Genomic DNA, 25897 nt, shown 5'->3' on the forward strand with positions numbered 1-25897 from the left:
GGTCCTGCATTGTGTCACACAAGCTTATAACTTAAAGCATATACTTTTAATATTAAGCAGGCCTGCCACGGCCTGCTGTTGCTAGCTTAGCAATAGGTTATAATTCAGAGTAAGGCATATGGGGTTCCCCGAAAATCCTCCACACTGGGAAATAGAAATCAATTTTGTATCATTAGGTCCAATTGTTACTGTGTTCACTTATATGACTGTAAGGTTAAAATTACTGGTTACAATTAGAATATTAATTCTGTAATTTATAAGATTCTATGCAAACATAATGTTCTAAGGAAGCAGAGAGGAGTAGAGCTTTAAATGTCTCATACTAACTTTTGAAGAGTGATTCAGTTTTGAATGCATACTGGACAAACAGAGGATAGATGTTTATGATTTAAACTTGTCCACCATTTTCAGGGAGAGTGTTAATATAATCCTTCTGCTGGAATTTCAAGTCAAATATTATCTTCCTTTTCAATAGTATGAGAGTGTGCGACTGAAGCTTAGTAGACCTCATTGAAGTTTTAACTTATAATTGCAGAGTTAAGTAGAGTGCTTACATTGTTCCACTTTGAACTGTAAAATTCAGTTGATGCTTTGAGTTTCAGATTCTGGTAGTGGGCTTGTTGTCTCAAGAGTATGCCAAGTACTAGTGTACTGAGATTGAATAGATCAGCACTCTTGTTAGCTTGCAATATAAAATGACCTGTTACACAGCCCTTAGGCTAATCAAAAAGCAAATTAAAGTAGGGGCCAGTCTGTGAGCTGGCTGGGGATTATTGAAATTTTTATGATACAAAAGTAATTGAATCTGAAGAACGACATGATGGTTGTTTTTACAGCCTTAATATGACTTCTCAGAAATTGAAAGTAAGGAAACTTGACAATGATGAACGCTGTTACTGCTGTTAAATTAAAAAGAGAGAGAGAGAAAAACAGAAAAACTAAAGAGGTGCTAAAACCGAACACAAATTCTCAGAATAATAATGGTGGTTCTCACTACAGTCCCTAGAAAAAAACTGGAAGCTTATTCGTGATGAAGGGCTTGCTGTGATGGATAAAGGAAAAGGCCTCTTCTTACCTGAAGATGAGAACCTGCGAGAAAAGGGAGATTGGAGCCAGTTCACATTGTGGCAGCAAGGTAAGTAACCTATTTATTAATCTTCCTTCCCATTGCCCCCTCCCCTTTGTTCACTCAATATTCTGTAATAAGAAATAGTAACATAGCTTTACAAAACCAATGCTATTTTGTTAAATTTCTGGAACCGTCATTTGAGCCTGTGGCAGAAGGCAGCTAATAAAATGGTATTTGCACCCTGAGCATAGTGAGCAAGAATTCTTTATGCTAAATCACATTGCCCAGGAGCACCTGCAGAATCCAACACGACAATATCCATCTCTTGGCAAGGTTGCCAAGATTTTGTTCTAGCAAAGTCAGTAGTGCACAAGTACAAATCAGCCCGGAGGAAGGAGAGAAGGTGGGAAGGAAAAAATGTATCTCCAGTCTTTTGTCACCAACCAGATGCAATTCTGTCATTCAGAAACTATATGAGCTACATTATATGTTTTAATAAGCCAGCTGCTCTTTCTCTGAGCTATGATGTGGGAGGCCTGAATGTTGGAATGACCTTAAGTAGTGTAGGGATTTACACATTAGAAAGCACTTTAAAATATATCATTTCAACACTGAGGTATAGTTTGTCTTGATGGGAGTCACTTTCATCTCTTTTCCCCAGAGCCTCATTCATCGTCTTATGACTCATACCCTAAATGAATGATTTAAAAGCAGGGTGCCATAACTTAAACTGATAATATTACTAACCATCTCTCTTTGCTTCAGTTTCAGTGTCTATCCTCTTTTTGCTTCTGTGAAATGGGAACTGTAACACTTACCTGGCTTTTGTAGGAAGCTCTTTGAAATCTTTGGATGAAACATGCTTATGTGAGTGGGAAGTGTAGAGATTATTTATATAGTGTTTCACTTGCCAATTTGTTTTGTTAGGAAGAAAAAATGAAAATGCCTGTAAAGGCGTCCATAAAACATGTGCTTTATTGGAAAGATTCCCTGAGGCTACAGGGTGCCGAAGAGGACAGGTACTTATTCATATGCTTCATTATTGCAATCCAAGAGGGTGGGGTAAGGTGATGCTGACTAATGCTGTACACATAGGGGACACTGACTTGAGCAGAGTTCATTCAGTGGGCCAGATCCACTGAAGCTGGTTCAGGGAGTTATAAACTAAACCCACTTGCACCAATCTGGCTTGTGGGTCAGCATGAAGATTCACCTCAAGGCAGGCAGGTGGTAGTGCCACTTCCATTTGCCCTTCCTCAGGTTTCTGCCTCTGGAAGGCAACTTTAAGACTCGCCACAGGATGCTGGCAAAGTGTGTATCTCATCCCTGCCCAGTGCCTGGTCCACATAGAGAGTAACAGCCTACTCCTGCTACCAGTTACTCAGTTAGTTGCGGATCTAAATGTCCAGACCCAGCTGATGACCCGAGCTGGGTCAGGATGATTCTACAGGATGAAATGTCTGTTTTTTCAATGTTTTAATTAGGAAATTACATCCAAAAACTGCATTAAAAGGATGTTAGGGTTGCAAAGTCAAGCATTCCAAATTTAAAGAATTATAGAAATGTAGGGCTGGAAAGGACCTCAGAAGGGGACCCTGCTGAGGCAGGACCAAGTATATCTAGACCATCCCTGCTAAGTGATTGTTTAACTTGTTCTTAAAAACCTCCAATGACAGGGATTCCACAACCTGTCTTGGAAGCCTATTCTAGTGCTTAACTACCTTATAGTTAGAAAGTTTTTCCTAATGTCTAGTCTAAATCTCCCTTGCTGCAGATTAAGACCATTACTTCTTGTCCTACCTTCAGTGGCCATGGAGAATAATTGATCACTTCTTTATAACAGCCCTTAAGCTATTTGAAAACTGATATTAGGTCCCCCTTCAGTCTTCTTTTCTCAAGACGAACATACACATTTTTTTTTAGCCTTTCCTCATAGGTCAGGTTTTTTAAACCTTCTATCCGTTTTGTTGCTCTCCTCTGACCTCTCTCCAGTTTGTCCACATCTTTCTGAAAGAGTGGCACCCAAAACTGAACACAGTAACCTGCATGAGGCCTCACTAGCACCAAGTAGAACAGGACTGTTACCTCCTGTTAATACACCCCAGAATAGTAGTCTCTTTCACAGCTGCAGCATGTTGTTGGCTCATATTCAATTTCTTGGCCAATATAACCCCTCAATCCTTTTCAGGAGTACTGCTGCCTAGTCAATTATTCCCCATTTTGTATTGTGCATTTGTAATTTCATTCTGCAGTGTGCTACTTTGCACTTGTCTTTATTTAATTCCATCTTGTTGATTTCTGACCAATTCTCAATTTGTCAAGGTTGTTTTGAATTCCAATCCTATGTTCCAATGTTCTTGCAACCTCTCCCAGCTTGGTGTCATTTGCAAATCTTATAAGTATGCTCTCTACTCCATTATCCAAGTAATTAATGAAAGCATTGAACAGTACCAGATCCCAGACAGACCTGCAAGACCCCACCAGATACTTCCTCCCAGTTTGACAGTGAACCACTGGTAACTACTCTTTGAGTACAATCTTTCAACCAGTTATGCACCCACCTTATAGTAATTTAGTCTAGACCACATTTTCCTAGTTTGCTTATGAGAATGTCATGTGGGACTGTGTCAAAAGCCTTATTAAAAGCAAGATATATTACATCTACTGCTTCCTCCCATTTAGTACCCTGTTAAAGAATTCTCTCTGTTTCTCAGTTCCCTTTCCATAAAATAGAGTTATACACTCACAGGGTGTTGTAAAGATAAATTCATTCATGTTTTTGAAGCACTCAGATACTATAAGGAGAGCATTGTAGAAACACCTGTATGGAAATTCATAATTTTGTATTCAGCACAGGGTTTGGATGGTGTGCATTAAATAAAGTCTGGGGACACGCATTGAATGAGGATAAAAAAGAAATATTGAATAATTAACTACCCATTCACTGAACGAGGCAGAGATCCTGTGGAAAAAATAGTATGTGGTACCATATAATGATTATATCATATTGCATATCATAACGGAGTCAAATAAAGTAGCATGGACAAATTTAATTCTGGCATTTCCTAAATTTCGAATGCTTGATTCTACAGCCGTAACGTTATTTTAATGCAGTTTTATGGATGTTATATATTAATAATGTATGTGTGGTACAGTACTTATGAATTATATGTATGGCATGAGTTGTTTGATGATACACCATATGCATTCCAGTGTGGGACGGTAGGTGTGCAGTTGGTGGGGGTTTTATCTCTGTGTTGAAGAAGGTTCTCTTGGGATATTTGGGTGGCCTGTTCCATGATATCCCAAGGGGACCTACTTCAATACAGAAATAAAACCCCCTCTGACAGCACACCCCTAATTGTCATGTACCGCCCCACATTGGAACCCACACAGGTATCATCAAACAACTACAACCCATACTCAATGGGGACCCATCCTGAAAGAAATATTTCCTGAACCTTGACAACCCCCCAACCTCTCCAAGCTCATCATCAGAAGCAAGCTGTCCACAGACTGGGACACACCAACTCAAAGCAGCACCTGCTAAAACAATAGATGTAAAACCTGCAAACAGAGCTCCATGGCTACAATGATCAACACCCCACACAATACAGCTTTCAAAATCCATGGGTCCTACACATACCTGTCACAACAGGTGGTGGACTCATCCAGTGCACTAAATGCCCCAATAACAGCTATGTGGGTGAAACCAGACAATCGCTATGTTCTCAGATGAACTCACACAAGAAAATAGAAGACAACACCACTATATTATCTGTGGGTAAACACTTTTCACAAAGTCAAAAGATAAGCCTCGGAGCTTAAATTCATAACTTTGCTAGACACTAAAAATCATGGTGTTAAAAAAGAGGCTGGATTTATGGCTCATTACAACAATCTGTAACCCAGTAACCCTCCCCACAGCTGCTTCTCCCGCCCTCCTTACCTCCCTATGACTGGAGTGGTGTTAATGGGCCACTTCCCCTTGAATGATCCCTTAGAATATGCACTATCTGTTCGATCTCGTATTTAGCTGTGATACTCTTAGGCCATGTGTACACTAGAAAGCTTACAGTGGCACAGCTGTACCGATGCAGCTGAGCTGCTGTAAGGCTTTGTCTTCACTACCCGCCGATCCGGCGGGTAGCAATCGGTTTTTCGGGGATCGACTTACCGCGTCTAGTGAAGACGCGGTAAAATCGATCCCTGATCGCTCTGCCGTCGACTCCGGAAATCCACCTCGGCAGGAGGCGGCAGCGGAGTCGGCGGCAGCGCGGCAGCGGTCGACTTTCCCGCGTCCTCACCGCTAGGTAAGCCGACCTAAAATACGCAACTTCAGCTACGGTATTCACGTAGCTGAAGTTGCGTATCTTAGGTCGGACCCCCGCTGCAGTGTAGACCTAGCCTAAGATCTCTCGGACAACCGCTCTAAGCCAACTGGAGAGAACTCTCCTGTTGACATAATTAAGCCACCCCAACGAGCCGTGGTAGCTATGTCAGTGGTAGAAGCTCTCCCACCAAGTAGCGTTGTCCACACCGGTGCTTATGTTGATGTAACTTATGTCGCTCAGTGGGCTGGTTTATTCCCACCCCTGAACAACATAAGTTATACTGACATAAGTGGCAGTGTAGACATAGCCTTAGTACCTTTCCCAGACCCAGGGCCGGCTCTAGGATTTTTGCCGCCCAAAGCAAAAACAATTTTGGCCGCCCCCCGCCCCCCGTTTTTTAATTACCCCCACCCCGGCCCCGCCTCAACTCCGCCCCTTCCCCAAATCCCCAGCCCTGCCTCCTCCCCCCAGGCTCTCAAGCCTGGGAGGGAGGGAGGGAGGGGGAGCAGCGGCGCGCGAAACAACTGTTTCGCGCGCCGCGGCCGCTCGGGATCTACCCCTCCGTCTCAGGTTTGAGAGCCTGGGAGGGAGGGGGAGACTCCGAGTGGCCGCAGCGCGTGCGCCGCTTCTACCCCTCCCTCCCAGGCTCTCAAGCCTGGGAGGGAGGGCGAGTAGCGGCGCGCGAGCGGCAGCGGAGGTGAGCTAGGGCGGCCGGGGCACATTTTTAGGGGCGGCATTCTGGCGCCGGCCATGCCGCCCCTAAAAATGTGCCGCCCCAAGCACCAGCTTGTTTTGCTGGTGCCTAGAGCCGGCCCTGCCCAGACCTGAAGCAGAGCTCTGTATTTCAAAAACTTGTCTCTCTCACCAACAGAAGTTGGTCCAATAAAAGATATTCGCTCCCCACCTAGTCTGTCTAATATCCGGGGACAGACACAGCTACAGCAACACTGCATACTGCAATGTTGGGCTGTTGTGACTCATCTTGAATCAGCTGTCGTAAAGTTCTGTTCTTCTAGTAGAAGGTTCGTGAAAATGACCCGATTAAAGAATTGTCTCTCTGTTTGCAGATCAAGTATTCCGTCATGCACCCAGGGACTCATGTCTGGCCTCACACAGGGCCTACTAACTGTAGGCTGAGGATGCATTTGGGCTTGGTTATACCAAAAGAAGGCTGCAGAATTCGATGTGCCGAGGAGAACAGGTATGTTTGTTTCCTTCTCTTCCCTAAGGTTTAAAGAATTGGATTGCACCTGCTTACAGATGTGACCCACAAAACAAAAAAGACAGTTCTGATGTGTGTGTGGGTTGCTGGCAAAGGGGTCTTCAATTAAAATATATAACAAGCAGCTTGGTCCCTAGAACTTGTTACAAATAAATGAATTTATTGTCATGCAGTGACCCAACACTGTTTTGAGATGAAACCTGCTCTTTCATGTCACGGCCATTTTTCTCTTAGGAACTGTGTCTATAGGCCAAAGGCTTTGAATCACAGGCAGTTAATCCAATGACATTTACCAGTTGAATGCAAGAGTTATGCCATTTTTCCCTTTCCTCTGCTTGGAGATCAATCATCTTGATCAGCAAAATCTAGACTCTTCACCGCAGCTCTGTTTACTTCTTTACTGCTGAGGATAAAGAGCGCTCTAGTCTACCCATATAGGCCAGGTCCTCAGCTGGTATGTATTGGCATAGCTCCATTGACTTCAGTTGGATTGAAGTTGAAGTTAGTGAAGCTATGCTGATTTTACAGTAGTGGAGGATTTGGCCCAATATGTGGATCTGATAAAAAGTTTTCTTAATTTTAAAATGCATTAAGAAGGAAAACTGTTCTTACGTTGCATTGCAGACCTGTTCAATCTCTGTTTGCTCACCTTAAAAAACAACTGGATATTTGAGCTCAGGCAACATAATCCCCGGAGAAACCAAACTGTAGCATCTGATGCCTGCCTATGGCATTATAAATAAAACCACAAAAATATAAAATTTAAGTTAAAGTTAAGCAATTGAATTGCCTTAACTTGCAAAAATTTGCCTTTCACTTATAGATTTTTATTTTCTTAGTCAGAACACCCCGCCACCCCAACCCCCCAGGAGTTCTATTGTTTACACTGGGAATTTTCAGAGAGCTAGTATATTTCTTACAGCATACGCACGCCTATGACAGCATCTGAGTGCATGCTGCTACTATGGAGACGCATTTAGTGATGAAAAACACATCAAGCATCATGACAACATGTAGTTGAGTGAAGTCTTCTGTAAACCAACCAAAGCGGATGATTTATAGAATTCCGAGAGTAGGAGTTTTCAACTATTAATAATCTAGCTGTTTGCAGAAGTGTTGGGACTCCTGCCAGCATGTACTTCATTTAAATATTCCATCACAGTGTCAGCATTGCAGCTGATGCAGTATGTTTTGTCTAATCACTGATGAATACATTTGTTCTCAGCTTTCCAGCTCAGTATTTGAAATAGGTTGAAGGTACTGTACACATTTGGGCAGGAGGGAGTGGTGGCTAGATGGCTTAGAGGTTTGTTAATGAGTGTGGCGCCTTCCACCTGTTCACTGTTGTGAATTCAGATCAGTAGTCACTGAGGGTCATCAAATGGCTGTTCATTGACCTGTGTGAAACAAAGTGGTGGGTTTCACTCCAGATCCGAGTGAACCGGTGTCCACAACTCTCAATCCGTGATCACAACTGACATTCTTATTTGTCATAATCCGAGCAGACAGCTTAGTGGCATGGAGACTGAACTACCCTCTCACCTGTTGCATTGGTCCCTCCACATCTGGTGCTTGTCAAGGAAGCATAGGGAAGCTGGTGTTGTTACTGCTCTGTACAGAGAGGGTTTCAGTCCCCAGTGCTCTGAGTCTGGCACATTCTGTACACACTAAATTCACTTATTAAAAATGTAAAACTAATATATAAGGGCCAGGTTCTGCTACACTGACATGTACAGCTCCAGTTTACGTCCGCAGGAGCTGAATATTCATTACCAAAGACACAATTCCCCCCACCACACCCCAAATGATGATATTTGCAATAATAAAAATTAAGCGTTAGGTTTTACTTTTCCTCCTCCCCTGTACATGGGGTGGCACATTGGTGAGGCAAGGTGGGAGCAGTGCAGGAAAGGAATTGTGTCTCAGACAGGTCTGCTTCTTCCCTGCTGATTAAGTCGTCCATGACGATGACGACATCATCATCATCATCATCATCCTCAAACATTCATAGTCTATTAAGACCATTGTGCCAGCCAGAGTGACAGTTCATGGCGTTACATCAGGTGTCGGGTGGTGAAGTTTCTTGGCTGGTTAAGACCAGTAGCAAATTACTACCCCACCCATTTGAGCTGGCTCAGCTGTGCAGGCTGGCAGGGTAGGGGGTCAGAGCTTTGACTCCACACCTCCCCACTCCCTGCCCCCCTTGTGTAGTGCAGAGTAATGGAAATGCAGTGCTCATTTACTCCTAGGCACCCAGAGGCAAGGCAAGCGAGTGGGCATGTAAGTCACCTCCCTGAGCGACATAACTTATGTGAGTGAGGTGCTGTGGCCTGCAATGCGCAGGAGGTCAAACTAGATGATCATGATGGTCCCTTCTGACCTTAAAGTCGTTGAGTCCATGAGGCAGGTTTACTTCACACGATGCCCTTTCATAGGCGCCAACTTTTCCCAGTACCGGTGGGGGCTCAACTCCCCCCCCCACCCCGCGCCTCCGGCCCCGCCCTGCCCCCATTCCAACCCTTTCCCCAAAGTCCCCGCACCAACTCTGCCCTCTCCCCGTGCCTATTGGACCTCTTCCCCAAATCCCCGCCCTGGCCCCACCTCTTCCCCGAGCGTGCTGCATTTCCCCTCCTCCCCCCTCCCTTCCAGTGCTTGCCACCACGAAACAGCTGTTTCAGGGCAACAAGCGCTGGGAGCTAGGGGGAAAAGCGGAGCCGCTGTGCGCTCAGGGGAGGAGGCGGAGGTGAGCTGGGACGGGGCAGGGAGCTGCCGGTGGGTGAAGAGCACCCACCAATTTTTCCTGTGGGTGCTCCAGCCCCGCAGCACCCACGGAAGCAGCACCTATGTGCCCTTTCCTGGGCATGCAGCCAAGTGCAAAGTCTAGCCTTATATTTTACTCATTCACCCCCTTCAAAGTCTTTGTGTGTTTGTTTTGAATGCTACCATGTTGTGATCAGCTCTTAGGCCTTGGCTACACTTGCGAGTTGCAGCGCTGTAAAGCCGCCCCCAGCGCTGTAACTCACTCCCCGTCCACACTGGCAAGGCATTTGCAGCGCTGTATCTCCGTGGTTGCTGCGCTGCATGTACTCCACCTCTCCGAGAGGAATAGTGAGTGCAGCGCTGCCGCTGCAGCGCTGCGGCGCCAGTGTGGCCGCCCAATGCGCTGTGAATGGCCTCCAGAATTATTCGGCAGTATCCCACAATGCCTGTTCTAGCCACTCTGGTCATCAGTTCAAACTCTACTGCCCTGGCCTCAGGTAACCAACCATGTGACCGACCCTTTACATTCCCCGGGAATTTTAAAAATCCCCTTCCTGTTTGCTCAGCCCGGCGTGGCGTGGAGTGCTATCAGCGAATCTTTCCAGGTAACCATGCCTCCACACGCCAAGCGAGCCCCAGCATGGAGCAATGGCGAGTTGCTGGACCTCATCAGTGTTTGGGGGGAGGAAGCTGTACAGTCCCAGCTGCGCTCCAGCCGTAGGAATTACGATACCTTCGGGAAGGTATCAAAGGACATGATGGAAAGGGGCCACGACCGGGACGCCCTGCAGTGCAGGATTAAAGTGAAGGAGCTGCGGAGTGCCTACCGCAAAGCCCGCGATGCAAACGGCCGCTCGGGTGCTCCCCCCGCGACCTGCCAATTCTACAAAGAGCTGGATGCGATACTTGGGGTTAACCCCACCTCCACTCCGAGCACCACCATGGACACTTCAGAGCCGGTGTGGGGGGGGGAGGAGGAAGAGGAGAAGGAGGAGGAAAACGGGAGTGATGGTGGTGGGCCTGATGGAGACACCCCGGAATCCCTGCAGCCATGCAGCCAGGAGCTCTTCTCGAGCCAGGAGGAAGGTAGCCAGTCGCAGCGGCCGGTACTTGGTGGAGGACAAACAGAAGAGCAGGATCCCGGTAAGCAGTTTTTTTTTTCGGGAAGGGATTTTTTCGGTGCGGGCTCTTTGGGAGAGGAGGGTTAGGCATGCATGCCTAGATGCGGAATAGTGCATTGATGTGGTTTATCACATCGCGGTAATCGGCCTCGGTAATCTCCTCGAATGTCTCATCCAGAACGTGTGCAATGCGTTTGTGCAGGTTTATCGGGAGAGCCGCCGTGGTCCTTGTCCCAGCCAGGCTAAAGTGTCCGCGCCACTGTGCCGCGAGGGGAGGGGGGACCATTGCTGCACACAGGCAAGCTGCATATGGGCCAGGGCGGAAGCCGCATTGCAGTAGAATACCCTCCCTTGCTTCCCAGGTCACCCTCAGCAGCGAGATATCATCCAGGACGAACTCCTGTGGAAAATGTTGGGACAGTGTTCAGTGTAGGTGCCCCCTGAAGCTGTTGGCTCTCCCCAAGGCACAGAAACCCAGAGGACAGTGCAGCCCTGAAACAATCAGTCCCCCTTACTCACCATTGTGAGGCTCCCGTGGGATATGTGTGCTCTGTTTCGGACGGGAAAATTATGCTATTGTGTAGACCCTGTGTGTTTTCTACTCCTTAAGTGTGGGGGGGATCATTACTCTGTCTGGTATGAACAATGCTGCCTCTGTTAAATGTTGCATTTTGCCTATATAGCTGCATCAACCTTGAGACCTCAGCCATCCCTCTTATCGCCTGCTCAGAGACTGCAAAGACTCAGGAAGAGACCGCGAAAAAGCAAAGAAGACATGCTGCAAGAAGTGATGCGGCAATCTATTAAAGAGAATGAGAAAGCACAGGACTGGAGGGAGAGAGAAAGCAGGATCCGCCAGGAAAATGCAGCGCACCGGCGGCAAAGCACTGATAGGCTCATAAGCATCCTGGAGCGCCAAGCAGATGCTATCCAGGAGCTGGTAGCCATGCAGAAAGAGGAGCAGTACCGCAAACGCCACCCCCCTACAGCCCTTGTTCCAAAACTCTTTCCGTTGTGCCCCACTGTCACCTCCAACCCACTTTCCCCAACTTCCGTGTTCTTCACGCCACCCACTGCCTCCAACACCAGTATCTTCACCACCCAGCCCTGAAAACCACGACCCTTACCCTCTGCACTCAACCCCCATCACCATGCAGTATAGCTATCCTGAAGTGCAGCACTCACTGCACAGCACACCAGACAGGACATATGCGAATCTGTGATTGTACCGTTCCCCACTCCACCCCCTTGTTTCTTTTCAATAAATAATTTTTTTTTCTTTTCAATAAATGGATGTTTTGGCTTTGAAAACATTCTTTATTATTGCATAAAGTAAAAGACTCCTTAGCCCAGGAACTAAACAGGCACTGCAAGTCTGCTTGTCTGCTAAGCAGACACTGATTCCTAAAGATTGGAACTACTGCACTTCACTCCTGTGCAGGGCACCAGATATCACTGCTGGTTTTCAGCCTCAAATTGCTCCCTCAAGGCATCCCTAATCCTTTCAGCCCCGCGCTGGCCCCCTGTAATAGCCCTGCTCTCTCGCTGTGCAAATTCAGCCTCCAGGTGTTGAACCTCGGAGGTCCATGCCTGAGTGAAGCTTTCACCCTTCCCTTCACAAATATTATGGAGGGCACAGCACGCAGATATAACCGTGGGAATGCTGTTTTCAGCCAAGTCCAGCTTCCCATACAGAGATCGCCAGTGGCCCTTTAAACGGCCAAAGGCACACTCCACAGTCATTCGGCACCGGCTCAGCCTGTAGTTGAACCGTTCCTTGCTGCTGTCAAGTCTCCCTGTGTAGGGTTTCATGAGCCACGGCATTAACGGGTAAGCGGGATCTCCAAGGATCACAATGGGCATTTCAACTTCCCCTACCATGATCTTCCGCTCTGGGAAAAAAGTCCCGGCCTGCATCTTCCTGAACAGCCAAGTGTTCTGAAAGATGCGTGCGTCATGCACCTTTCCGGGCCAGCCTGTGTTAATGTCAATGAAACGCCCACGGTGATCCACAAGCGCCTGGAGAACCATAGAGAAATACCCCTTCCGATTAACGTACTCGGATCCTAGGTGGGGTGGTGCCAGAATAGGAATGTGCGTCCCATCTATCGCCCCTCCACAGTTAGGGAACCCCATTTGTGCAAAGCCATCCACTATTTCCTGCATGTTACCCAGAGTCACGGTTCTTCTGAGTAGGATGCGATTAATGGCCTTGCAAACTTGCATCAACACGATTCCAACGGTCGACTTTCCCACTCCAAACTGGTTTGCGACCGACCGGTAGCTGTCTGGAGTTGCCAGCTTCCAGACTGCAATAGCCACCCGCTTCTCCACTGGCAGGGCAGCTCTCAATCTCGTGTCCTTGCGCCGCAGGGTGGGGGCAAGCTCCTCACACAGTCCCATGAAAGTGGCTTTTCTCATCCAAAAGTTCTGCAGCCACTGCTCGTCATCCCAGACTTCCATGACGATGTGATCCCACCACTCAGTGCTTGTTTCCCGAGCCCAAAAGCGGCGTTCCACGGTGCTGAGCATGTCCGTGAATGCCACAAGCAATTTCGTATCGTACGCGTTACGCGGCTCGATAGCATCGTCGGACTCCTCACCCTCACTCTCACTGTCACTTTGGATCTTAAGGAATAGTTCGACAGCCAAACGTGACGTGCTGGCGAGACTCGTCAGCATACGCCTCAGCAGTTTGGACTCCATTTCCCGCAGACAGATCGCGCTGCACTCTGAAACCGTTGAAAGATGGCGCCAAAGGTGGACGGAAACAAAGGGATTTCTGGGATGCGAAGCGATGCATCACGGGGCATTGGGACAGGACCTAGAATTCCCCGCACCCACGCCCCCTTCCCACAACCCACGGCGCCAGAATGGGAAAAGGTGCTCTGTGGGATAGCTGCCCATAATGCACTGCTCCCAACAGCGCTGCAATTGCCGCAAAAGTGGCCACGACAGTGCGCTGGGCAGCTGTCAGTGTGGACAGAGTGCAGCGCTTTCCCTACTCAGCTGCACGAAGTCAGGTTTAACTCACAGCGCTGTACATCGGCCAGTGTAGCCAAGGCCTTAGGGTGTGGGGAACAATCCAGGCCTTTTTTTGGTGTTCTAAAAGCAGTAGCATAAAGATGCTGAATAGTGGTGGTAAATGATGTTTCAGTATCAAAATAAAATGACTTTATGTCAAGGATTGTAATAGTGATTTGTAATGGGAGTGAAATATGTCCCTTCCACAAAGCCAGGGTAAAACCTTCTCATCTAAAACAGGTTATAGTAGAGCTCTCTTCTGAGCAAATGATATAGAAATCCTTCCTGGCGTTGCCAAATCTGACAAGATAACAAAGCTGCACACTGCCTTTCATAGCAAGCCCAGAACAAGCCAAATTCATTTCAGAGGCACCGCCCCCTGCCAACAATCAAGCACAAAGCACAAGCCAACCCATTTTGGAGGCATCGTCCTCCTACCAACAACACCCCCTCCCAGGGCCGGCTCCAGGCACCCCAGGCACCCAAGCACATGCTTGGGGCGGCACCTGGTAAGGGGCGGCAGGGGGAGTGCGGCGCGGCATTCGGGGGGGGGGCGCTCCGGTGGCGCGGCGCTCGGCGGAGGGGGGGGGGTTCCGGCGGCGCTCGGCGGGGGGGGGCTCCGGCGGCGCTCGGCGGGGCGCGGCGCTCAGCGGGGGGGGGGGGGGGGGGCGGCGCTTTTTTTTGCTGCTTGGGGCAGCAAAAAAGTTAGAGCCGGCCCTGCCCCCTCCCCCGCCCCACAGCCCCATCACCACCGGAGGCATAGTTTTTGATTTCTCTATTTTGGGCGGGAGGGGCTGCACATGGCAGGGGCGGGGAGAGGAGGCAAATTCTGTGCTGGCCTACAGGGGCACCATTTCAGATTTTGGGGGTGCGTGGGGGGCAACTTTAACCATGATTCCAGCAGCTACTTAGGCAATTGAAAACTCTAAAAAAAAGTTTTGCAGATAATAACTTAGAAATTATCTGAGAGGAGCATTGTATCTAATTTCTATATCAAGAAAGAAAATTAAATAAATATTAGACCCACTCAGCTCTAATATAACATGTTCTGACATCTTGTGGCAAGTCACTTAAGGGAAACCGGTTAGGTTTAAAATTGTAATGTATATTCTTACTCACGTACTCTTACTAAAGTCAGAACACATAGGCGCTGATTTTTGTTTTTGCTGGTGAGTGCTTTTGAAGAGGTGTGTGTGTTTGGGGGGGCATTCTGCCAGTTTTTGGGGGAAAGCGATTTTCATCATATTTATACATTTCTTTCATATTCTATTTATTGAATGTGACTATCATTGCTATATTTACTATTTTAATAATGATTCAGTTGTTATGAACTACATAATTACATTATCATGAATTACAGCATATTAAAATCATTGCAATCACAAGCGGTCTTCACTAACGTCTCAGTTTAAAGACATTGTTTTACTGTAGCTTTCTGGATGAAACTGTCAGCAATCTCGGTTCCTGGGTATTGTTTTGATGCATGTTAAGGACAGTTACATTATTCAGTTGCGTCTGTCTCATTGATGACTGGAGATAATTTTTAAGTCTTCTGAAGCTGGAGAATGAGTTCAGGATGATACAGGCACAGTGAGAAGCAGGGGCGGCTCCAGGCACCAGCGCAGCAAGCGCGTGCCTGGGGCGGCAAGCCACGGGGGGCGGCGTGCCGGTTGCCGTGAGGACGGCAGTCAGGCTGCCTTCGGCGGCATGCCTGCGGGAGGTCCGCCGGTCCCGCGGTTTCGGTGGCAATTCAGCAGTGGGTACGCCGAATCCGCGGGACTGGCGGACCTCCCGCAGGCATGCCACCAAAAGCCGCCTGACTGCCGTGCTTGGGGCAGCAAAATACATAGAGCCGCCCCTGGTGAGAAGGATTCTTATACTGCAAATGACTCCAAGATCTCTTTCTTGAAGTGTAACAGCTAATTTAGGCATCATCATTTTGTATGTATAGTTGGGATTATATTTTGCCATGTGCATTATTTTGCATTTAACATTGAATTTCATCTGCTATTTTGTTGCCAAGTCATCCAGTTTTGTGAGATCCCTTTGTAACTCTTTGCAGTCTGGTTTGGACTTAACTATCTTGAGTAATTTTGTATCATCTGCAAACTTTCCCACCTCACTATATACCCTTTTTGAAGATAATTTATGAATATGTTGCACTGGTCCCAGACCAGTATAAGCCCCTCAGTGGACACCACTATTTACTTCTCTCTGTTCTGAAAATGGACCATTTATTCCTACCCTTTGTTTCCTATCTTTTAACTGGAGTGCTTGGCAATGCTTTCAGGATCATCTAATGATCCTTAATTTAATATAATGACAAGCCTTTTGTTATCTTATTCACCCTGCCTCTGTTTATAAACAAACTCCCTGACCCAAGGGCAGAAGTTGTTAGCAGCACAGAACTCATCACATTCCATACTCAAGCTCTGGCTCCTGGGTGTTGAGCACCCATTATTTTTTTTCCCGTGGGTGCTTGAGCCCCAGAGCATCCACGCTCAGAATCTGCGCCCATTCATGGGAGGCCAGAACTGCACACAGTATTCCAGATGAGGTCTCACCAGTGCACTGTATAATGGTACTAACACTTCCCTGTCTCTACTGGAATTACCTTGCCTGAGACACCCAAGGACCTTGGTGTTAGCCTTTTTCAGGGTCACATCACACTGATGGCTCATAGTCACCCTCCTGTGATCAACAAATACACCCAGGTCTTTCTCCTCCTCTCTGTCACTTCCAACTGATAAGTCCCCAGCTTATATCAAGAATTCTTGTTTAGTCCCTAAACGCATGACCTTTCACTTTGCACTATTAAATATCATCCCATGTCTATCATTCCAGTTTACAAGGTCATCCAGAAATTCTTGTATGATATCCTGGTCTTCCTCCATATTGGCAATACCTCCCAACTTTGTGTCATTTGCAAATTTTATTAGTGCACACCCACTTTTTGTGCCAAGGTCAGTAATAAAAATGTTAAATAAGATTGGACCCAAGACTGATCCCTAAGGAACTCCACTAGTAGTAACATCCCCCTAGCCTAACAGTCCACCTTTCAATATGACCCATTTTAGTCTCCCCTTCAACCAGTTTCTTATCTACCTTTCAGTTCTCATATTAATCCCCATCTTCTCCAATTTAACTAATAATTTCTCATGTGGAACTGTATCAAATGCCTTACTGACATCCAGTAGATTAGTTCTACTGCATTTCCTTTGTCTAAAAAATCAGTTATCTTCTCAAAGAAAGATATTAGTAACTTTGTTACCACTTCTTGAATCCAACAATTGTAGAAAAATCTTCAATTACTTTCTGTCATTTAGGCTACTCAGTTTTTTGCAGATCACAAGTTTGGAATAGATCATTTAACTTTAGGAAACATCCTAACAGCCCTTTCTTATCTTAATCACCTGTTCATAAACACAATTGCTCAGGGGCCAACCAAGGAAGGTTTTTTAAAGTCTTTTTAAGCTCCTTCCCAGAACTGTGTGCATGTGCACACTGCAGAGACCAAGTGAGGATGAAAAACAAAAAATGGAAGAACCCTGCCCAAAAAACCCCAAAACCCTAACCTGCTATTTAGAACTAGGACCCTACCAAATTCATGGTCCATTTTGGTCAATTTCACGGTCATAAGATTTTAAAAATAATAAATGTCATGATTTAAGATATTTAAATCTGAAATTTCACGGTGTTATAATTGTAGTGGTCCTGACCCGAAAAGGAGTTGTGCGGGGGCGGGGTTGCAAGGTTATTGTAGGGTACTGCTACCCTTACTTCTGCGTTGCTGCTGGCGGCGGCACTGCCTTCAGAGCTGGGCAGCTGGAAATCGTCAGCTGCTGGCTGGGAGCCCAACTCTGAAGGCAGAGCTGCTGCCAGCAGCAGCGCAAAAGTAAGGATGGCATGTTATGGTATTGTCACCCTTACTTCTGCGCTGCTGCCCGCAGAGCTTGGCCTTTGTTCAGCAGCCGCCACTCTCCAGCCACCCACTTCTGAAGGCAGCAGTGCAGAAGAAAGGGTGGCATGGTTATGGTATTGCCACCCTTACTTCTGCGCCGCTACTGGCGGAGCGCTGCCTTCAGAGCTGGGTACCTACCCAACAGCTGCCACTCTCTGGCCACCCAGCTCTGAAAGCAGCACAGAAGTAAGGGTGGCAATACTGTGACTCCCCTAAAATAACCTTGCAACCCCCAGTTTGAGAAACACTGGTCTCCCCGGTGAAATCCAGGAGGAAACCAGATTTCAGGGTCCATGTTGCGTTTTTCATGGCCGTGAATTTGGTCGGGCCCTACTTATAACACATTAAGAGCAATTAAAAAAAACCCAAACAAACCAGAATCCACTTATTGTAAGTGGACTTGGCAAGGTGCAAATGGTGGGTCTTGTAGTGGAGCCAAATGGAAGATAATGGCTCTGACAACTTTGAGTCGTCTTTCTCTTCGTTGTGTGGGACAGTCCATCTCACTATGATGCAAATGATTGATCCTTATTCCTTTGGTGGCATTTCATTTGGATGTTTTGATGGTTTTTTCCTCCTGATCAGAGCTCAGATTAACTAGTGAAGTGCTTTTCAGGCCAAAGTTAAAAAACAAACAATAACAGAACCAAAAAAACCCCCATAAGTCCTATTTTTCACTCTCTTATATCGGTGTGTAACTCCTTTGACTTCATTGGAGTAATATTGGTGTAAAACTGGTATAAGAATAAAGGAGTGTATTGCTTAAAACGGGTGTAAATTTAGAATAGCTCAGCCTTATTGAAAAGAAGCATTTACATGCAATGTTTTAAATCTGCATTTATCTGAGTGGGGAATCAGCCTTGACACATGTCCTTACTTAACAAAGACTGGTAGGCCAAGATTTTCTAAAGTGACTTGTGATTTTGGGTGCCCAACTTGAAACACCTTAAAAGGGGCCTGATTTTCAGAAAATGCTGAGCACCCTCAGAAGATCAAGCCTCTTTAAAGTGACCCAAGTTGGTCACCCAAAATTAAAGCATCCAAAATCACTGCTTACTTTTGAAACTCTTGGCCACCGTTTTTTCTCTCTCTCCTACTATGTCAATCCCTATGGCTTAGTCAGTTTTGTTATTCTACTCAGAATTTTGTCTAGTTTTCTAAGTCTTTCTGGCAATGAGGTGCCCACAGCTCCGTGCAGTATCCAAAGTACAGTCGCATCAGAGATGCCTGGAGAAGAGACTATCACCTCCTGCCTCCAGGAAGTGATACCTTTGCATATGCAGCTGAAAATCGCATTAGCCTTCTTAAATCCTGTATGACAGTGCAAAGTCATACCAAGTTTGCTGTGTGCTCTCATAATACGTCTCCCTCAGCATTACTGCTGTCCAGCTTTCTCCTTCCCATTGTCTAGCTATGCCTCAGTGTATTTTTACCAAGATGTATTTAGGCTGCATTCTTTAAAGCTGAACCTCATTTTATTTCCTGTCCATGTTTTAATCTCTTTATCTCCCTTTGTATTATTTCTCTGTCCTCACTTGCAATACTTAATTCAGCACCTCAGAATTCAGGCTCTCCTCTTGCAAAGTGATGCACACTCATGGACCATTATCCTCACTCAGGTGTCCCATTGTCTTTGCAATATCGAGACCTTAATTAACATGCTGTTAAACCCCTTTTCAAAGTCATTAATGAAAATGTGAAAACTGAACCTAACTCTGATCCTTCCAACCGATTAGATACCTCTGCTTCTGATACATTGCTTCTCACCATTGTCTTTTAAGTTTTGTTCTTCAGATTGTTGTTAAAGAATGTGACTGCTCATACACAGACCTGTTTGAATGAATTGTACGTATTATGGTTTGTGAGAGTCTATCAATTTTTTGCACTAAAATAAAAAATATGGAATATTTACTGTGTTCCCTGCCTAAGGCCATGTCTACAAGAGAAAATTGCACTGGAATAACTTTACTTTTCCTGTCTAGCAGTGCTTAGCACCCTGGAATACCCACTCAGAGTGCTATGTGTTTGTGTCCATATGGTGTCACACTCCATGGAAGCAGCGCTTAGCAAGCAAAGTACAGTAGAACCACGGTTTTATGAACACCAGTCTTAAAAATGACCAGTTAAATGAACCATTGTTCCCGATTGGGGGGAAAAAAATCACATAATGAAAGTGATGTCAGTGAAGAACAAGCTGTCATCCCTTCACGTTCCAATGCTTTCAGGGCATTGGAAATCACTTTGCAGTGGCTGGAAGGACAAGAAGAAAGTGCTGCAGTGCGTACAGTGCTGCAATGTATGCACCAGACCTACTATCATTTTGAAATGTTCCATTTTATGCTTTTTTGATGTTATGAACTCCTCGATTCCCAATGTGTAAAACAGAGGTTCTACTGTAGCATGGACTCACTTTTGATTTAGTTATATCAGCATAATTATACCAAAATAAACTACACTAGTGCAGCTTTCCCCTGTAGACACGCTCTTAGGCTCCTATCCTGCAAAGATTTATGCAGTGAGTCTACTCACATTCTTGACGTTAAGTATGAACCAGGATTTAATTTTGTAATTCTGTTATTTTTAATCCAGTTTTTTTGACATGATTTGTTTATTTTAAAACCATGTTGCTGGCTATTGCTCATCTTTCAATTATTCTCTAATATAGTACATGTCTAAAAAGGGCGGGGGGAGCTTGATTTAAAGTATCCAGATAATTGAGAATGGTGGATAGTCAATGCCTCCTAGACTCAGATCCCTTTATATATATAGTGTATATTCCTGTATGCATACAAAGAGAGAGAACATAATAGTATAACTCAGTGAATGGAACTACATCAAACTGAACTTTCTATAGTTTATTTCATTCAGAGCTCTGATACAGACATCTCATTTCTCTTTATTAAGTACTAGATTACTTATGGCAAAACATGCTGATTATACCTTCTCTATATACAGAAGAGCATCTCCAGAACAAATACCTGCCCAGATAAGTACCCATATTGGGTGCCCCAAAAGCAATAATAAAGGATGTTCTTTTCTATTACAGAACCTGGAAAGAAGGGAAGGTTCTTATCTTCGATGACTCTTTCGAGCATGAAGTGTGGCAGGATGCTGACAGTTATCGGCTGATATTCATTGTGGATGTGTGGCACCCTGAGTTAACACCCCAACAGAGACGCACCCTTCCTGCCATTTAAGAGGTCATTTCTGATGTAAGAAACGGATGAGGTTTAATCTGTTGGAGTCTGCTAATATAAATACGCAACATTAATTTGGCTGGCCGTGTGGAAAATGTCAGCCTTCTAGGGGCTAGAAGATGTGAAAAAAATGTTCCACAATTACTATGGACTTACCTACAAATGTTCCATTCTGTTTCATACTGAAATGGCACTGATCTGATAGATTTGCTTGTAGGCTGCAAGTACAATAATACTCTTGTCAGCCAAAGAGCTATAAGGCCAAATTTTCAAAATGAGGAATGTGCAAATGTTTGTGACATGTCTATATTATGTGTACCAGTACCACAGACGTACATATGCACAAGGTCAGTTAGTCACCTTATTGGCCTGGTTAATGCACAAATATCTGATTTGTACGTGCACTGCTACCTGGTAATGACATGTATACATTAGATATGCATAGACATTAGCACACAACTAGCTTTGAAATTCTGTCATGCAATTTCTAATCATAAATGTTTTAGGTATGAAACAATATGCATATAGTATCAACTGTAGATAATATGAATGAATGGTTTTATTTTGTATTTTTCTACATGGGTAATTGTATTTTTCTATCATAGCTATGCATTGATCATTTCTTTTGTGAACCACTAATTTTTTAAAAATTATGTATAATAAGTGCACCTTCAGCTTTTAGCAGAGGGAGGAACTTTACATGAACAGATCTTACTTTTGCTAAGTGTGGTCTTTTCTTGCCATCTGGAAATGCAAATAGTAACTTGTATTATTTAACTGCCAGTTAATAGAGTTTAAAAACTGATATTCAATCAGTTTTGTTTTCCTAGAATGAAAGAATCCTTTAAGTCTCCTTCAGCTATAAGGATCTCTTCAATTTTAGGACCTCATCCTGGGAAGTACTGGGACATCCATTGACTTAAGTGGGAGTTGCAGGTGCTCAATAACTTTAGGATTATGTAGTTAACTGCTTTGTTCCCTGTCATTTCAAGGCCCCTTGTGTCATGCCATCTTCTGTCCAAGAAGAGTTGGACACAGCTCCTTCTAGGGGCTGCTTCTAGATTGACCTGAGTGGTCATTCCTCAGAATAAGAACCTAAATAGAAGAGAGACAGAATTCTCTGAGCTGGGAGCAGAGGACCAAATTCTGATTTGGAATTCTGATCCTTGCCTGGAAGCACTGACTTCCCGCTAGAATGCGGAGCCAGATAAGAACAGCTTTGAATCTAGTTTTCAATGTATTAATTTCCATGTCAGAAATTAGAGTGCTTAGATTTTGTTAGTTATATCTCCAGAGAAGGGAGACGGGCCTCTTCCCATCTTAGGCTTGGGAAAAAATCATATTGCAGTAAACTGTCAAATGTATTGTGTTACTAAGGTGCCTTATATCGTGGTATCTAGGCACCATGCGCACATACTCCATATGCCATAATCAGACTGTCTGAGATTGTTTACTTCATTAAAGTGGCAATGTTGAAAAAACAGCCTTAACTTTGTATTCCTATAAACTAAGAGCCACTCAGATTTTGGATTTATTAGTTAGGTCATATAGTGCCATATAACACATTGCATGATGGTTTGTGCCGTGAGATGCTGTAACTATTTTTTGGAGTTGTGCAATTTTATTTCCTTTTTGATTAGCAAAATTTGATGACCATGCACTGAACAAGCCTTCAGTCTCAGCCAATCATGATCCAGAAAAGCTTGGATGTGCTTTCTAAACCAGAGACAACTATATACCCACCACAATAAGAAATTCACAACTCTCAAGTTAATTATCAGGAGATCCTAAAATAATTGTATTCATTTCACAATTTGAGACATGTAAAAATGCTTATTGGGAGGATTTGGTAGAACGATGTATGAAAACTATTTATAAATGAGGTGCTCAGTATAACTGGGCTCATTGGGAGGCAGCCTCTCCAGCCAATTGTTTAGTTGCATGGCATATTTTGTAATACTGTAAAATGATTAAGAAAGATAAATGATAAAATAATTTTTAAAGAATGAATCAAGAAGTGTTTGGCTTTGAACCAAAATTGTTTCCTCTTAGAGTTCACCTTAAACTACACTGCAATTTCCATTGCTTGGATTTAACACCCATCCTCTAGAGGTATAACAGATGTTGTTTAGTTTTTAATTTGTGAAAACTTGTGTTGTGCTTTTCTTATAGCTCTGATTGTTCCAGTACTGTTTAGTAGCATATCTTTTCTCTTCCTCTGAAGGTAGCTGCTTTATCATTTGGGATTTTGATCAGCAAATACATTAAAGCACTCAACACTAAACATGCCCCTATAAACGTATTAATGCTCATTAAATAGTGTGGGATGCTATATTGTGCATTAAAAACTGAAGTGCCTTGAATGTGGCAATGTGGGTGATGTGGCTTCATTATTAGTAGCTTCTCCACCACTGATATTGCTTCTGTTGTGCTTTGGTGGCAAGGAGTCAAGAACGTTATTTTTTGTTGGATGTAGTTATTGGAATAGCTGTGCACCCAGTAAGCATATGGAGGAACCTATAAAATTGTACAGTGTATACGTGACACATCATGTTAAGCTTTTTAGGTTGCAAACTGATGTTTTTCCCCAAGAAAGAACCTTTCTACATTGGAAATGCTAATGGAAGAAACAAATGAAAATGCTTTTTAAAATGACAAATATCTTCATTCAACAAAGGGAGGCAATTTGACAGAGAAGGACCGTACAATCTAATGTTTGTATCATACCAGTAAGGTCAGTGAAAAATTAAATGTCTTTTTCCTGTTCATAGTTATCATGTACCTATGTGCAGAATTTAATGAGAACCACCATCTTATATTCATGCCCTGATATTTTGGGATATATATTACAGGCCAACACAGATGTTTATTCATGTCACCATTGTATGTTTTAGTCATAACAGCTTAATGGGCTTTCTAATCTTTTATAGAGACTGATGCTCATGGACTAGGAATTCAATGGCTTTCAAAACACTTCAGCTGCACAACTCTGACTTAAATAAACTCAGGCTACTAAAATGTATTGCAGAATTCCCCAGCTAAGATTTTCTTAGTCTTCTTTCTCTCTACCTCATGACTTACAAAATGTTAGATCACTGTTCTCGTGAGAGTATCATTTCAGTGGCAACACAGGTAAGTGTGTTAACTAGAAAGGCTGTAAAACAAGGCATCTCTCTCTTAGTGACACTACAGTCAGTCTCCATTGAAGCCAGTGGAGCAATGCTATGTTACACTACCTGCCAATGTGTCTAGTGTATTCTACCATGGATTTTAATGTGGGGGGGAGGGATCCCTAAGATGTATGGCTTCAATCTTGAAACATGCTGAGTGCTCATCTGTGGTTCAGGGCATTCCTGCGAAGTGCTTAGGGCCCTCAACACTAGGGTGACCAGACAGCAAGTGTGAAAAATCGGGACGGGGGTGGGGGGTAATAGCCTATATAAGAAAAAGACCCAAAAATCGGGACCGTCCCTATAAAATCGGGACATCTGGTCACCCTACTCAATACTTGTTGACGTCAGCATCACCTTGCAGAGCTCTTAGCACCTTGCAGATCAAGCCCTATATCTACCCCATACTGCTGAGAAATACAAACCAATCATAAATTATACACTTTCTGCAATTATTCTGCATGTAACATTAGCAGCTGTATTAATCCCTAGTTTTGTATGATAGTATTTGACAGACCCCTTCTGGCCACGTATAAGTGTGATATTCTATGTTGGTTAGAGGTTACACATTTTATTTTCATTCATTAGAGATGACTATGCCCAGTTGAACTATGTCATCGCTTCAGTGTACCACTCACAAGTTATGTGGCCCTACCCGAGGCATATTTAAAAGAGTATTATGCTGTCCACTGTCAACTCATGTTGTGTATCTGGCTTACAATTACCTTATTTGACATATGGGCACCGACCACTTGTTCTAATAAATGCCATGTAGCACAACTGAATGGAAGGTAAAAAGTGCACGGAAAAGAATTATACAACGGTTTGAAGAAATAAAGTCACAGCAGATGCAATTTCTTAACAGTGGATATTTTTTATTATTTTTATCTATTTCCATTTCAATGTAGGGATGGGATTCATTTTGCAAAGAGAGAGATAACAAACTGATCTTTGGCATTTCAGTTCTACATTTCTGTTCTTCCACATTTCCTTCCAGTCGAAGCACTATGTTATATAATTCATTCTAAGTCTTCCCTTTCCGATTTAACCACAGCCACCATCTGCAATCAGCAGATCCTTCTGGCTACACCTTTACCTGATTGCAAGAGGGAAGAGGGTTAAATGGCTCTGCAGAGCTTTCATTTGCTGTAGTGACCTAAATGAAACAATCTGGATTGAACCATTAATCACCAGTGAATTTTTTCCAATGACTTCCCCCCGACACACACACACACACACACACACCTGTAGAGTTGCCTGTGGAAAACCACATTGGTAAAATTAAATAATTGCATTTCAAATTGTTTGTCTGCTGCCCACATAGCTCATTACATTTAGCTGACAGTTTTATAAAGGCTTCATAAATAAAGAATAATCTTTGCAGGGTACAGAAATAAGTGAACCCTGCAAGCAGCCAGGATATCACATCACATACTGTAATGTTGAATGACATTATGCTGGTGATGTTTTGGGTTTTATTTTGTTTTTTAAAAAACCTTGGTAGGGATTGAAGGGTATTGGAGATGCTGTTATCTCAGGTCTGCAAGCTACATTAAACCTAATAATTAGACTGCACAGGTTAACTTCAAGATACTGTACTTTAAAATGCACTTAATCTAAACTTTGTTTTAGGAAATTAAAGCGCATCCCTGCATAATGACTCAGAAAAACTTCCATCTGTGCATCGTTTGTATGTGTACAAAGGAGTTCATCCTTCGCTTTTCAGTCATTTTAATGTTGCAAATCTAAAAAGGAAAAAAGAAAAGAATAATTCTTTTTTTTTTTTTTAACAGCTAGACTCCTTACTTTATCTTAGTTAGCATCCTGCACCAAAAGAAATCTCTGTCTTTGTTTAGCTTTGGCTGCACAGACAGGTGGCTGGTGACAATCGTTAGTTGGTCTGGAAAAATGGAGGACCTGTTTTCAAGCACACAGAGAGAGAGAGAGAGAGAGAGTGTTTAAAGCATGTTGTGTGCTTCGCAGCTTTCTGGTGCTGTTGAAATTTGGCAATGCGTTTGTGTGTGTTGGTGATGCAGAAC

The 25897-nt window shown here is 44.2% G+C and overlaps 1 protein-coding gene across 1 annotated transcript in view; it reads left to right on the forward strand.

Moving 5' to 3' along the window:
- ASPH (aspartate beta-hydroxylase) overlaps window positions 1-20688 on the forward strand; it is a 210016-nt gene extending 189328 nt beyond the window's left edge. The window contains exons 25-28 of the mRNA XM_065400175.1: window positions 1000-1135; window positions 1997-2088; window positions 6471-6604; window positions 20538-20688. Coding sequence (XP_065256247.1) covers window positions 1000-1135; window positions 1997-2088; window positions 6471-6604; window positions 20538-20688 — 513 coding nt within the window. The remainder of the gene's footprint in view (window positions 1-999; window positions 1136-1996; window positions 2089-6470; window positions 6605-20537) is intronic.
- The last annotated feature ends 5209 nt before the right edge of the window (window positions 20689-25897 follow it).

Source organism: Emys orbicularis, chromosome 2 (genome assembly GCF_028017835.1).
Source record: "Emys orbicularis isolate rEmyOrb1 chromosome 2, rEmyOrb1.hap1, whole genome shotgun sequence".
NCBI lineage: Eukaryota > Metazoa > Chordata > Testudines > Emydidae > Emys > Emys orbicularis.